At 33.5% G+C, this 16,666-nt stretch overlaps 1 protein-coding gene across 3 annotated transcripts in view; it reads right to left on the bottom strand.

Annotated features, from left to right (window-relative positions):
* Positions 1 to 973: 973 nt before the first annotated feature.
* Positions 974 to 16,666, bottom strand: part of LOC143240055 (uncharacterized) — a 43,278-nt gene continuing 27,585 nt past the window's right edge. The window contains exons 2-4 of one of the 3 annotated variants that reach the window (XM_076481878.1): positions 13,036 to 13,145; positions 9,850 to 10,009; positions 974 to 6,905 (exon numbers count right to left, since the gene is read on the bottom strand). In XM_076481878.1, the coding sequence (XP_076337993.1) occupies positions 3,335 to 6,010 (2,676 nt within the window). In that variant the 5' untranslated portion in view covers positions 6,011 to 6,905; positions 9,850 to 10,009; positions 13,036 to 13,145 and the 3' untranslated portion in view covers positions 974 to 3,334. The remainder of the gene's footprint in view (positions 6,906 to 9,849; positions 10,010 to 13,035; positions 13,146 to 16,666) is intronic. The other 2 variants (XM_076481877.1, XM_076481879.1) reach the window with 2 other exon arrangements.

Here is a 16,666-nt window from a genome sequence, read left to right as displayed (position 1 = left end):
ACTGAGTTGTCTAGTATTGAAACCATCTGAATAAGGAGTGTTCTAAAACATTACTTCAATATAAGTAACTCTGGAGAAACATAAAAGTCAGCAGTTATGTTGTATTTTCAATGTGTAAAATAACAATTTAAAATAACGGTTCTTCATCATACATCCAACAATTACTTTTTAAATCTCAGTTATTACACTGTGGTGATAATTTAACCATACACTTTTTGTGACATTTATTATTTAGCATCTGATTATGTAATATTTACAGAAAAATGTCAGTTTTTACAGTTCCTCATTTTATGTTTAATTAAAATACATTTAATTTATATCTATGTGCATATTTAAAAAAAATAAAAATAAATAAATCTAAACATCAAATTAATGGATTTTTCCAATTCTTTTAAGATGATTGTTACCTGTAGCAGCTAGAAATAAGATTCTTTTGTCCTACCTTTACAAAATTATAAAATAACGTGTGCCTTTTGAATTAATAATAATACAATTATTTTTATTATAAAAACAACAGGAATTTCCTTCAGATATGTTTTATTTGCTGTTTCTTCTTGAGCCTCATATCATATTTGGAGTAAACTTAAAAGGTCAGACTGAACAAATGACCATTAGAAATAATTTTTACAAGTACTTGGTTATAGTGCTTGTTTTAAATAAATTTTGTGATTCTGTTTACAAACTTAAAATGCATATGATTTGAAAAAGTAAAGCAGAATAAGAAGTAGAAAGTAAGATAAGAAAATACATTAGTTATTTACCTAAAAATAGTTCTAACCAAAGTTGAATTAATTCTGACTTTAGAAGAACTGATATTGTTTTGATAGACTAAGAAACATCTGACACATGTAGACAGTTTTAATCAGATGCACTAGTATAGTTTACTGATTAGAATTATTTTAAACTTTACTAAAGGAACTACATTTGAAAAACATTAAATGTAATTCATCATTGCCTTCAAGATGTTATTACCCTCAGAACTATCAGTTCTGAGAGTAATAACTATCAGTTTATCAGTCCTGAGAAGAACAAGAAACTTGATGTAATGAGTGTGTTACTGTAGTTCCTTTGAAAGCTTTTGTGGTAAACAATTGAAAATAGATTACTTTTAAGATGTAATTGTAAAGAATGTAAACCATTGCTTATGTTTGTTTTTCAACCCAGATTACACACTTTGCTGAATCATGTAGTTAGTAAAAAAGCATGAACTAATTTTCAGTAATATTGGATATTTTAATGGAATTTACTTGGTTACACAACAGAATGAATGTATATCATTTTCCCTGTCACTAAAATCAATTGATTTATCAAAATAAAGTGGTATTAGTGCTGTAGTTTGTTTGTTAGAAAGATGTATTAAAAAGTTAAACCCCCATAAGGAGTCACTATATTGCTCTCTCATATAATAAAATATCTTTTTTAACTTTTTATTGAAGTGTTAAAAAACATGGTATAAAACATCCAGCAACATTTGGTATTTAGTTGTTGTTATTGAGGAAAAATTGTGACATTTGGTTGTTACATGGTTTGTTAATATATATTGTGATATTTATTTACTTAAAGTAATGTGTAATTTAAACCACAGTTACTTATAACTGCAAAAACAGAGATATTTTGCTACATATTTTACTCATTTTTTCATGCTATCAGTGGGTTGCTCTAACAAATGTGGCTGAAACATGTAGCAAAATATGTTTCAGTAATAATAATTGTGATTTAAAAGTTATTTTGTTCTCGTTAATTTGAACAGAAGTAGAATATCTTTAAATGCAACAAATATTTTATTAACTTCCATGAGTAAATAATTATTATAAATTAGTGATAATAAGTTATTCAACAAATGAATACATTCACACAAGAGATAAAAAGTGGCATTGGATAATGTTTTAAAGTTTGTATTTTATTCCAATTAAGTTTTCATTAAATAACACTGACAGCATATTTGATTTCAAACAAAGTGATGTGATAGTTCATATTACCCATCACATATTTCATCAGCATATTAATTTTTAAAAAAGAAAAGAAATTTGAGTCTATGCAGATTATTATGTTTTTAAACTATGTGTCTGGAATTTAAACTTATTACTATTACCTAAAGTAAGCAGTATTGAAAATACTGATAAAAGACAAAGCAGTTAAAAAGATGACATTGTACTTTTGGTCCAAAGAGAGATTGTTTTGTGAAAAACTTAAAAAAATCTGGGCCATGTTTTATTTCAAGTTTATTCATGAAAAATATTATCTTTGAAACAAGTATTTATAATTTTTTGCTGGTAATATTTAATTAAATGGCCACTACAATAAACATTTTTTATTGTGAGGCCAATTATATGAATAATTTATGAATTTTTTGCTGTGACATTATAATGTAACAGCTATTGGGAAGTAGTTAATACCAGCTATATGGGGGCACTAGATCAACTGTTTATAAATTCATGCTGGTTAATTTTCATTTCTTTTATACCTTGTCACGGGCATTTGCATAAAATGAATTTTTTTATTCGATTCACAATGTCACACTACTTTGCCCTCCCAGAAAATTTTCTGCTTGTGCACATGCACCTTGTTCATTTTATGAATTCCAAAACTCATCTAACAAATATGTTTGTTTATGTACTGGGAAAGGAAACAGATAAACGAATTATACACTAGCATAAAATGTATGTTCCATTCATGCATAAGTTCCTTGCTTGACTGAAAATTTAAAGATTTGTTGTTTATAAGCTGTATTATGGTAAATAATGTGTAGCTGTCATGTTGAGAGGTGTTTCTACATACATGTATTGTGAAAGTATTATTTATATATGTAAAAATACAGTAAAGATTGATAAGGTTTAGCAGGACAGTCTACTAATATTACTATTTCATGCTATTTAATTATTAGTTTCCCTTAAAGTTATAATTATAACATTTTTGGCTTCTGGAAAATGCTATAGCACTACACAGATGCAGTTAGTTTGGTTTGTTTTGAATTTAAGGCAAAGCTGCACGAGGGCTATCTGTGCTAGCCATCTCTAATTTAAATGTAAGACTAGAGGGATGGCAGCTGGTCATCATCATTTGCTTCCAACTCTTGGGCTACTCTTTTATCAATGAATAGTGGGATTGACCATGACATTATAACACCTCCATGGCTTAAACGACAAGCGTGTTTGGTGTGATGGGGATTTGAACCTGCAACCCTAAGATTGCGAGTTGAGCACCCTAGCCACTTAACCATGCCGTGCCAAATGTAGTGAAATATGTCTCACCTTGTTTGAATGGGTTATGTAACATGGAATGACAAGTCAGAATACAAGACTCATATGTATCGTAGATCTGTGTGCTTGAAAGCTCAGGCGAGATTATGTTCATTTTCATCTAAAATCTGAGGAACTAACTCTTGAAACTGAAGATATGGAGAAACTGCTGTTGCTGGATCTTGATACTTATCAGTGTCCATCACAATATCATACAGTTTGTTTCCCAATTCATGATTGGGGCCATTATTTTGTATGACTGGTTTTGCTTCATTTTCAGTTACTGTGAGAATAGAAATCTCGTCTTTCTGTGGACTGTATGTAATGCTGTTTCTTTGAACTTGACACTGCTTGTCATTAAAAGATAACTTCCAGTACCGCTTTGTAGAAACTAATGCTACAAATCCTAAAATTACAAGAATGCAACCTCCAGCTATTGAAAATGATATTTTTAAAGCTATTTTTGGATTACTATATATTTTGGGGATCTGTACATGAGCACTAAAAATTGAGGAATTGTACTGTTTCTCATGAGATGAAGTTTGTTCATGCTTTGCTATATAATTATAAAAACTTTGAGTTGTGTTGTAAATTTGTAGTGAAAAGTTGGTTGAACTTAAACTTACTGCAAGTAATGCAGATGTGTTACTTACACTATGTGAACTTACAATACTTTCTGTTCCATCTGTAAGATTGTTAGCTTGAATTATCTTTGAACTGGTATTTATTGTTTGAGCAATTGTTGTATTAGCATCCATGTTATGAATATCATGTTTTTCAGGTGACTTTATTGACAATTTCACATTGTTAATGCTGCCTGAAGATGGAATGTATTGTGAGTTAAGAGTTTCATTGTAAGATTTTATTTCTGTGATGTTTATTTGTGCTTCTAGATTGCTTGGTAGGTTTGATTTATTAGATTTCATCCAAATTCTAGATTGAATTCTGTTCACCTTGCCTGATGGTTGTGTACTATACACTGGTACAAACATTCCTGAAGATTTGTTTGTGGTTAATGGGGATTGTGTTACTGTGACATATAATTGCACATGATTTTCCTCCTTATTATCATTTTTTTTCTCCATTTTAGAAGAGGTCTCATTCATTACATTTGTGAGGTCTTTTTCTGTTAGAAGCATAACTGGCTTAAACTGAAGCTGAAGGGGAGAATAACAGTGAATATCATACTTCTGATAAAACTGGATGTGCGAGGTAGTGATCCATTTCTGTAACCACAAAATAGACTGATTACATTGCCATTTGTTACCACTCATTTTGATAATTTCTAAGTTAGGGAAGAATGATGGAAAGTCAGATCTCAGACTGGTTAGGTTATTGTGCATGATATTTAGTTCCTTAACATTACATAGGGCATGAAGGACTCTAGTAGATCTAAGCAGATGGTGAGATAAATGAGAGCTGTCATACAGTTCCAATTTGATCAAATTCTTCAGTGTGTCAAAAGCTAATTCATCGAAGTAGATAATGGAAGAAATATGGGAAATTTGGAGAGTTTTGAGATTCTCCAATCCAGCAAAGCATTGTGGTCCAATCATATTAATCTTATTCTGTGATAGATTCAAAGTTTCAAGTTGGGCAAGTTTTTCAAAAATACCAAGTGTCAAATTCTTTATCTTGTTAGCTTGAAGGTCCAAGCTTTTCAAATTAAAGAGATCACAGAAGGCACATTTGTGTAGGTGTTCGATTATATTTTTCTGAAGATACAAATGCTCCAAATTGACCAGCCCCTGGAAACCGAAAGATGGAAGTTCATTGAGATTATTATTTTCCATGTAAAGCAGTTGCAAACAGGGTGGTAAGTTAATTGGTATTGACTTCAATTTATTACCATTTAACCAAAGCTTATTCAAAAACTCAAGCCTTCCAAATGCATCATTTTCAATTTCTAATATGTTGTTGTCATCTAGGACAAGAAGCCCAAGATATTGGTAACTTTCTAAATCTCCTCTTCTGATGTATGTTATATTATTTTTAGCCAATCTTAAGTCTCTAACAAATCTTGTTAAGCTTTGGGGCACGTGATGTATGCCAGTGTTTGAAATATCAATATATTGAAGTCTAAAGCCAAAAAAATCCAAGCGAGTTAAAGTATTAAGGGGATTGTTGCTTAAAGTTAAGTGAACTAAATTTTTTAAATATTGGAAAGCTCCCATTTGAATTGTAGAGATATTATTTAGTTCTAAGTTTAAATATCGAAGATTCTGTAGACCTGTTAAACTCTTTACTGTAAGTTGAGGAATTTGGTTGTTACCAAGGTTCAGCATTTCTATAGAAGACAAGTTTCTAAAAGCCTCATCAAGAGAGACAAGAAGATTAGATGAAATATCCAAATAACGCAAAGCTAATAAACCATCAAAAGTTCCCTTTTTTAAAATATAAAGTAGATTTTGATTTAAATCTAAATGTTCTAGTGTGCCAAGATTCAAAAAAGTTTCTTTATTAATATCTCTGATCTGTGTTTGCTGTAGTTTGAGGTCTTTTAATTGTACCAGACCTTCTAGGTTTCGAGAAGACAGGGATGGGATTATATATTTCCGTAGCTCAAGCCGAATCACCATTTTTGGTATGTCAAGTGGCACTCGCAATACCCCATCACCCATACAACGAACATACAGGAAATTTTCATCACAAAAACAGGTATTTGGACATGCTACTGAAGTCTTCACCAACATTATAACAGTACACACTGTTAATGGATATGATACCATCCTTCTAGGTTGTGCAGTTTGGTCTACTTCTGATGTACCCATAAATGACAGTGTCCAGAAGTCATGGAGTTTGTATATAGGCTTCAGCAGAGGGCAGTTGTAGTCTTTCAACTGGAATTATTGTATTGGTTATAATGTATTTCCTTCTTATTGTAAATAGAGGGCAGTGTTTTACTTTCCACAGTATGTTATTATTATATGCCAGTTATGGCTTGTTGATGAAAGTTTCAGATGACCACAATTTGTTGCAGGTGAATCTTTGGGTTTACTGAAATTGTTAATTTGCCAGTTTCTTTTATCGTGTGATATTACATACACAGTTTCATCAGCTTTACGTCTGAACTAATTAAAAGCTGTTTGGCTTTACTCTGTAAGAAAAATGAATGTTTAGGCTAGTTTTCATTAGCTTTCAGTACTTGTTGAAGTTTTTGTCGTTTGTTTTGTTTTCGAGTACTGCTTGGCTAAATCCTACTGCCAGCATCTTGTTACGTGTAAATCATCTAAGCCACACCATTCTTACTTAAAAACGCTGTGGTTCCTTCGAATTGTTGTCTTTAGAGTTGTTTATACAAGCACCACTTGATTCTTAAGATGTGATCCACGTTATTCAAGTCTGGCAAACTTACAAACGTACACCAGTTCTGTCAACACAATAACTTGTGGTATTTGAACTCACTAGATTACCGAGTTTTCTACAGATTCGAGACAGTCTTGGAAAAAGTGCCAAGTGACATGATTAAATCAATACAACGGCTATGTTCACATTAACAATAAGATGAGTTGGAATCTGTAGTGGAACACGTATTATGAATTAGTAACATTCTTAATAACTCTTGTTGACCCATGCTGTCTGTAGGTGTTCTACAACACGCAAGAAAGGCAACTAATTGAAAAGTTTTTTTCTTCTATTCTTCAAAAGATTTCCTTATGACCGCACCTAAAACAAATAAACAAATTCTAAGTACATTAGAAATATGAATCGAATATATACTAAAAACTTATAACGAATAACTGACTCGTTAATCACTCACGTGTGTGTTTTCTTATAGCAAAGCCACGTCGGGCTATCTGCTGAGCCCACCGAGGGGAATCGAACCCCTGATTTTGCGTTGTAAATCCGAAGACTTACTGCTGTACTAGCGGGGAGCAATATCTTACGAATATCAAACTTAAGGAACTTTACTTTGGATTTGTTTTGTTGATTTTTTGGAAATAAATATGTTAAATTCTTATTTATATTGGATATTATTTATTTATTTGCACTGTTATTGTATTTAATCATGCGAAAGTGGTGAAATGAAATCAGTCAACACAATTATTGGTACTGTCTAGTCTGTCGATACTGAAGTAATTGTAAATATATAACTTTGTTATATTGCAAAAAAAAGAAAACGAGAGAAAATATAGGAGAAACCCGATAGCACGAGCAATTTCTGAAGGTTGATATTCTAAAAGCACTCACGTAATCGTATTTTATTGTTATGTTGTAAATCTATAATTTGATTATGTGTTTGGTCTGAATTTCGCGGAAAGCTACACGAGGGGCTGTCTTCGCTAGCCATCCCTAATTTAGCAATGAAATATTACAGAGAAAGCAGCTAGTCATCACCACCTACTTTCAACTCTGGGCTACCCTTTTTACCAACAAATAGTGGAACTGACCTGTTCGTAACTTTATAATCTCACTGCGACTGAAGGGCGAGAATGTCTGGTGGGATGGAGGATTCGAACCTGTGATCCTCAGATTGTAATTTTAACGCTCTAACAAGATGGCCGTGCCGGATTAAATTTATGTACTCTCGTATTCACAATTTTCTCGATGATTCATTTTTTATCTCCGTGCCAGACATTTAGGTTACTTTTGAATCAGTGTATTAAGCTAACAATATAAAATAATCCTAGTTTTAATACATTATAAATAAGTGGAAAATGATAAAACAAATTGCACATAAAACAAACATTTTAATCAATACTGTTAATGAAACTATCATTACAAAAAGAATGAAACCCAATTCTACTTACAATGCACATGAAAACTGGCTCTTTGACTCGTGAAAAATGCGATGTATCCAAAGCTTTATATAATCCTTCTTATAAACGCCCGGCATGGCCAGGTTGGTAGAGTGCTCAACTCGTAATTTGAGGGTCGCGGGTTCGGATCCCCGTCACACCAAACATGTTCGCCCTTTCAGCCGTGGAGGTGTTATTAAGTGACGGTCAATCCCACTATTAGTTGGTAAAAGAGTAGCCCAAGAGTTGGCGGTGGGTAGTGTTGATTACTAGCTATCTTCCCTCTAGTCTTACATTAAAAAATTAGGGACGGCTAACGCAGATAGCGTTCGTGTAGCTTTGGTCTTTAGAAGTAACATAGTATTTTTTTTTTTCATTTCCTTACGAGGAAACTGATACATTTCACGCAGTTTATTTTGCTTTCCATGTGTTGTGGTATACAGGTTTTATACAACTGAATGGTGATAATAGTTATATAAGCAGCAAATAAATAAATTTTTAAGTGAGGATAGAACAAATGAATTAAAGTTCCTGGTAAGATACTTTGTTTTCTTATTTCGCGCAAAGATACATGAGGGCTATCTGCATTAATCACTCCTAATTTTTAAAGTACTGTATCAGTCTTGTGAGACTAGACAGTGGGATTTGACCGTTACTCTTAAAACACACTCCAAAGTTCAGAGCACAAATTTTGTTTTGTTTTTTGTCGGAAGGGGTCGGGAACTCAGGTACATTTTTCAGCACGTTAGCCACTCAACTTCCTTAAAAGATACGAGTTTTTGTTTATGAGTTCCCATAGCAACATTAAAATATAATTTCTGAAGAACGTACTAGAGCACAGTGAGTGTGGAAAATGAACTTTAGTTGAAGAGAAAATGTACCTGCACTTTTTATACTATTAGTTTTCATTTGAGGATGAAACAAAAATCTCATGGGAAATTAATACTCGACATGTTTGACAGAAGTTCAAACGCCAACTTGTCCAATCGACGAAAAAAGTTCAGAAAAACGTATATCAAATCCAGTGAAATCACATACGTAACGAGATGTAATAATACCCCTATTGAAGAGGAACATGTTCTTGATAATTTTGTTCCTATTATCATGTTATAAGTCTACGGATTTACAACGCTCAATCAGGGGTTCGATTCCCCTCGGTGGACTCAGCAGATAGCCCCATGTGGCTTTGCTATAAGAAACACAAACACATTGTTCCTATTAGAATAAAAATGTTTGAAATGTTTACCATCACAGTTGGATAAAATGTGTAGATTAGTTAATATAGGCTGATAATGTGAAAGCAATCGCTACACATCTAAATATGCTAAAACAATATTGAACTTGCTTAATGTCCATCATATGGCGATAAATGTTGATTAAACTTTCTTCTGAAAATTAAATCTGAGGGAATGTTTTCTAAAAATTAACTACTAAGCACAATAGTGTGGGTGTGGGTGTGTGGGTATCTGTGAGTGGGTCAGGGAAGAAATTGCCGCGGCATTCAACCTATTATTCTAAGAGGCTTACTTATAGCTGCTTATTTGAGCACCTGATAACAAATATTTAGTGTTTCACAGATTCTATAACAGTGATATTGTTCTGTTCTTTCATCACACGTAATTTTGTGCGGAAATAATAAAAAGGAAACACAATATTTAGCAATGAATTCAGTTTATAATGTTACATAATATTATTTATTTCAGATGAGTCTCCAATTTATTATGTTACATATGTTAAAGTATTACAATCTCAAATAATCGAACATTTGAATTTGAATTAATTAATTAATATGTATTAAATTTATGTCATTTACCAACAAGATTAATATACACAATTTTCTTTTTAACACAAATATATTTTAATATACAAACCAAAAAACAAGTCATAATAACACGCTCTCCACAATTCACCAGGACACTACAAGAGACTGACAACACCTACACACACACTGACTTGAAGACTAAAGGCGGAAGACTTTCGAAACGTCGTCTTCTACACTTGTGTCTCCACAACAGGAAGTTGCCGTCCGTTCTACAAAGGTTCGTCAAGTTATAATAACAGTTATTACTAATAGTTATTACAAATGATGGTTTATATACAAGAATTCACAATAAACAATACGAAATCTTATATCTGGTTTAGAACAATATTTTATCGACGATCCAGGTCCACGACTAGCAAATTAATTCTGAGCTGATATAGTCACACCTCAGTAAAGCTGGCTATCTTGGTTGACCTTACGCCGCTTATGAACTGACCTTTTGCCAACGAAAATACTTAACGTACTTGGAGAAATAATAACTTCCGATGTATTTAATTCACTGAAGTTAAACGGTTTGTAATGCTCGAAATTTATAAACGTTCCTGGTCAAATTCTGTACTTTCTGATTAATAGACATACTGCTTTACCACTGGGAAGCAGGTACAAAAATAGTTCTTATATAATGACTGTTTGTGACTTATCATCGCACAGACATGCTATCTGCCAAAACAATTTCAGCAACAATAAATAAATAAATAAAACATTTAAATTAATAGTTAACCTATCAGTGAGATCACGTATTTACGCAACTGAAAGATCTTTGTACATATTATTGGTGTCACAGGTTAAAAACACCAAATTCGTAATTATATCAAAATAACAAATTCTATAGTGATCTACATTTCTTTAAATTTTTTATGTGGCCTGACAGTTTTGTGTGTATACATAGTATTTTACTCTACGGCCTGAGATCTTTATGAGGTTCTCCTTACTAACTGACATAACACAAGAATGTAGTAATGCTTATTGTATGTACATGCAGTGAGTGTGGGTGAATTTGGAAGGTGTAGTTTCTATAAATATCACCTTAACATCGGTCCAGAACTTCTGAGGTCTTATATTTTCTTAGAGGAAACAAGTGATTTCACGATTGTAGACAAAATAGAAATTTACCCCTTTGTTCATATTATTATTAATATGATTGTTTCACAAGACTACAATTAAATAAGCTGGGTATTTTACAGCAACACATGAACTGATATATTATATAAAGTGTTGCTAATGTTTGTGACCTGTTGAAAGGTGGTTATCTTTCACTGTAAGCTGATGTACGTGGTTATAAACACACTAAATGCGATGTGACTGCTTTTGTACCCGACGACGCGAGTTTACACGAAATCTCAGGCACACTGTAACGTGGTACTTGTGTCTTACTTCAGGCAAGTACTTGCCAATTTCTCAGTGTTAAAAAAAATACACACACAAGATAATTAAAAATTGAGAATTTAAAATCTACAACTGGTGTTCGCAACAAAAGTATCGGCTGGAGATCTAATGTTTACTGTTGATCTACTGTTGACAATCTTCTTAAGCTACAAATTTCTATTATAACTCAATTATAAAGTTATTGTAAGTGATAGCTACTGTACTGTTGGATTGCACATGAATTTTGTAAAAATTGAGAGTACTTTTGAACTTAATTTGATCTTTTTTAATTTATCATGTTGCGAAATTTTCTGAGTCTCTTACATTTTCCGCCGTCAAAAAATCATGTGATTTCCAAGCGTGTGTGTTAGCTGGAAGCTGTGACTTGTACATTTTCTTGTTCATCGATTGGAAACTGCCACATGAATGGCCCGGCATGGTCAGGTGGTTAAGGCACTTGACTCGTAATCCGAAGGTCGAGGGTTTGAATCCCCGTTACACCAAATATGCCTGCCCTTTAAGCCATGGGGGCGTTATAACGTTACGGTCAATCCCACTATTCGTTGGTAAATGAGTAGCCCAAGAGTTGGCGGTGGGTGGTGATGACTCGCTGCTTTCCCTCTAGTCTTAAACTACTAAATTAGGGACGGCTAGCGCAGATAGCCCTCGAGTAGCTTTGCTCGAAATTAAAAAAAAAGAAGCTTATTTATATTTTCTACGTTATGTTTAAATCTTTATAAAACCCTATAGATTTAATCATGTGAAAAACTGGTACTATAAGAACATTCCTACATGGTTATATGTCTGACCCTGCGATTTATTCATAGTGATGACAAAGGCAAAGAATTTTATGGTTTTGTTTGTTTGTTTTTAATTTTGCGCAAAGCTTCACGAGGGCTATCTGCGCTGAATTTTATGGTGAAGGGCAAACGCACGAAAGCATAACGTTTCATATAAATGCTTAAATTAATTAACTTAATTTGTAAAAATCTTATCAAAGGTGGGAAAGATCAGTAATAATGTATTGTAGTGTCATCTGTTGAGCTGAAAAGATATTTACGTTGTTTTTGACACATACATTTACTGGTATTTATTGTATTATATTATATTATCCCTGATTTAATCTATTATTATAACCGTATTTTTCACAATATTTAAAGATCTTTTCGTAAATATAATAATAAATATATTAAAATAAATATAATAATGAAATAATTAACACTTAGTTCCGACTCAACTGAAATTTGGACGATTGTTTGTTTATGAATTTCGTGCAAAGCTACAGGAGGGCTATCTGCGATAGCTGTCCCTAATTTGCAGTGTAAGACTGGAGAGAACGCAGCTATTTATTATCACTCACCGCCAGCTCTTGGGCTACTCTTTTACCAACAAATAGTGGGAATTACCATAACATTATAACGTCCACACAGCTGAAAGGGCAAGCATGTTTGGTGTAATGGGGATTCGAACCCGCAACCCTCAGATCACGAGTTGAGTGCCTTAACCACCTGGCCATGCTGGGCTCGAAATTTTGGCGAAAGACTTCTGCATTATAATAGAGCACTGTAACCACTGTAGTCGATCATCAAAAGTATATAAATTCTGAATGCACACTATTGTATTGTTGTGTTTCCTAATGTTATATCTTTATCTAAACATAATGAGATAATAATTTTAAAAATTCCCACTCAACTGAGATTTGAACTCGAGACAAACTTCTGTGTCAATTTGATTGTCACCAACAGAAAGTCGAGCGTTACCAACAAAAGAAGCGTTCCGAATACATAGAGGTTTTAAATATATAAATATAATTATGTAAAGTTTGAATTATATTAGCCATGTAATGCACCAGATACAAAGTGAAAGATACCTGTATAACGTCTCCCGCTGATACAGCGGTAAATCTACCGATTTACAACGCTAAAACCAGATAGTTCGATCCCTCTCGAAGGACTCAGCAGATAGCCCATTGTGACTTTGCTATAAGAAAACATACACACACATCTGTATAACAAGAAATTGTAAGAAATGTATGACTGTGTAAGAATTGCTTTTTATAAAATATCATTTGAAGGTTTTTTTAAATTTCGCGCAAAGCTACACGAGGGCTATCTGCGCTAGCCGTCCCTAATTTAGTAGTTTAAGACTAGAGAGAAGGCAGCTAGTCATCACCACCCACCGCAACTCTTGGGATACTCTTTTACCAACGAATAGTGGGAATGACTGTAACATTATAACTCCCCCACGGCTGAAAGGGCGAGCATGTTTGATGCGACGGGGATTCGAACCTGCAACTTTCAGGTTACTTAACCCACCTGGCCATGCCGGGCCTCATTTGAAGGACTAGGATGTTTGAAAATTACAACACTTCTTTTAAAGAAGCTACATAGAGTATAAATTTGCTCATACAAATACTTTATTTGAAAGAACATGCACGATTTATGATTCTTTATCACACTTGTGGATGGTTCTATTGAAGGAAGATTCGTTACAAAACAGTGAATATATTAAAACTGGTACTAGTTTTAGATTGTGAGCCGCTAATAATTATTACAACCTGTGCCAATTATGCGATATTTAAAGAAACGGAAAGCTCGCCAGTAATAAATATTCGACACGAGTAACAATGTATTCAGTTTTGGTATCTCTTGAAAATGTATGCGCATCTTACTATCTAAATGAGCTTGCGTGCGCATACTTCATTGAAACGGATTTTAACAAAAGGCAAATGTAAATCCACCTTATTAGATATTTCATACAACAACGTATTAGAAAAGGTTTTCAGAATTCTGAGAAAGGTCTAAAGTTAGGTTATAGAATCACATTATGTTTTATTTATTAACAGTATTAAGTGCAGTAACGTTTATCCCTAATTAAACTAATGTTAAAACGTAAATAAGTTATAATGTTAATTTATCTCTTTATTAAAATGGGCTGGTGGTTAAGGCACTCGACTTGCAGTCTGAGTGTCATGGGTTCGAATCGCCTTTCCACCCGTGGTGTATTATAAAGGGACAGTCAATCCCATTATTTATTAGTAGAAGAGTACTCCAAGGGTTGGCGGTGAGTGGTTTTGACTAGTTGTCTTCGCTCTAGCCTATCACTAATAAATTAAATATGGTTAGTACAGACAGACATCGAGCAGCTTTGCGTAAACTTAAAAACAAACCAAACTGTTTACCGGTTATAGGCTGTATAAACAGGCTAATGTTAGACCTACGATACGTGGATCTCGGTATTTGCAATTAAAATTGTTTGGTATTATTCTAGGAATCATGTATTTAAAGAAGCATTTCTTTGCAATAAAAATACTAATTTCGCTGCAAATATTTTCCGGATCGCTGTTAGTTATACAGTATTTGAAGGTTTCAACAGCCCCGTCAGGAGCTACAGGAGAGACTTTTGTGTTAAAAAACAAAACAAAAAAGCTATCCAATCTGGTTTTCCTTACCTTGAACTAAATTATTTTATATATGTTTATTGGCTGGAAAAAAACATTTCCCGCATTCTTTTAGCGTTGGGGCTGCAAAAAGTAATTTGATTTGGTGACTATCTCGAACTTGACAGCCAATCACAAGAAACATGGAAGTCTCCAAATGACACTTAGAGGTATTCAGGAACCGTTTAGAACCAACTTGATAGGTATTGTACTGCAAGACGAGTAAAATATTACGCTTGTAGCTGCTTTCCAAGTATTTCTGTCTGCTTATCATACTACTGACTATCGTGATGATTCGATCTTCCCTACCAAATCGTAGGTGAAATCGCTTGTACTCAATTGAAAACTAAACATGAAAAGGTGACAGCAGAAACACAAAAGTCAGCAACTGCCTAATTAGTGATGCTGAGAATGTGGCTTTATTGATACTTTCTTAATTTACCCCAACTGGTAGACTTTAGTACAAGCTGGTATTGAGAATTGAAAATGCTGTATTTCACTTAAACAAAAAATTGTCTCTAAAAGACATGTCCAACACTGCCCTCTTTAGGAGATTACGGAATGAACTTTTAATATTCAACAAATTGTGCTGTAAAGACATTCCTTGGCTCCTGAGGGTTGTTTTAAAGAAACTAAAAACTCGTCAGTAATAAACATCCACCATGGCTAACAAATGTACAGTATTTGGGGTTCACGAAATGGAAAGCTCGTCATTAATAAATACCCGACGCGAATATCAATTATACAAGATTTAGAAGTTTAAAGAGGAAAAGCTTGCCACTATTATATAATTAGTATGCGTAACAATTATTTGTTTGATTTGTTATGAATTTCAGGCAAAGCTATCTGCGCTAGCCGTCCTTAATTTAACAGTAGAAGACTAGAGGAAAGGTAGCTAGTTATCAAAACCCACCGCCAGGTCTTGGGCTACTCTTTTACCAACGAATAGTGGGATTGACTGTCACATTGTAACTCTCCCACGGCTGAAAGGGGAAGCATGTTTGATGGGACGAGGATTCGATTGCGAGTTGAGCGCCCTCAACACCTGGCTATGTCGGACTTGCTTAACAATTATAAAGTATTTAGTGTTCTCGCCCACACCATGCTGTCTCTTTCTTTGAAAGATTTGAAGACATAGTTTAGCATGTTGGGATTTGACAATTGTTTAGTTCAAGCCTTTTCGGACATAGTGTATGTGTAATGATTGTGTCCATACTTATATTAACGTTTTACATAAAATTTCAAGAATATTCATAAGGTTTTCTTTTTCGGCATGTAAAAATAATTTGAGTATTTTAGTGCTGTTACGTTATGAGCACACCACAAGATGTAGAGGATATAAGCATGCAGGTAAACATAGAAAATAAAAAAAATATTGCGTTCAAAGTGCCAAAGTTGTCATTTTTTAGAATTATGAAAACAGTAGTTTTGACTGCCTAGAGAATGTGCAAAAATGGTTTGTTTGTAGTACTGATGTATGAAAATCTACATTAAGTAAGTATACGTGGTCTATTCTTCTTCTTAACATTATGTTGTTGTGAATTCTAAAGAATCGCTCTGATTAGTGATGAGACAGACTAAATATATTAGAATTAATTTCTATTTCTGTCCAGACTGAGATGAAAAACAGAGGATAGAGACTGTGTAAAACAAGCTGAAGAACAGATACTTTATTTTTCTATATGAAAACGAAGCAAATATACAACAGACAAGGGACGAAAGCACGGTATTAGTCTATTATTGGTTAGAGTTCTATCGTAGCGGAAGATCTGTGATATTCTAGTTTAGATTGAGAAAACTCACCAATATATAAATAAAATATTACAATACGGCAGTCCTCTCAGAGTGCACTTGACATCCATTCCTCTTGGCCATATAATAACTAAAATTAACAAGTACATAGTTTCCAAGCGTTCTTAGGCCTTCACGTGACCGATGCCGCTAGAGAAAATATTTGTACAGATCAAAGAAATTCATTTCACAATGACACCTTCTGTGAAAATGTTCGGCAGTATCAAAAATATAAATAACCTTTGACAGTGATAGTGTATGATTAGTTCAA

The sequence above is a fragment of the Tachypleus tridentatus genome, chromosome 13, assembly GCF_004210375.1.
Source record: "Tachypleus tridentatus isolate NWPU-2018 chromosome 13, ASM421037v1, whole genome shotgun sequence".
NCBI lineage: Eukaryota > Metazoa > Arthropoda > Merostomata > Xiphosura > Limulidae > Tachypleus > Tachypleus tridentatus.
Note: the sequence above shows the minus strand (reverse complement) of the source record. Positions and strands in the feature narration are given on the sequence as shown.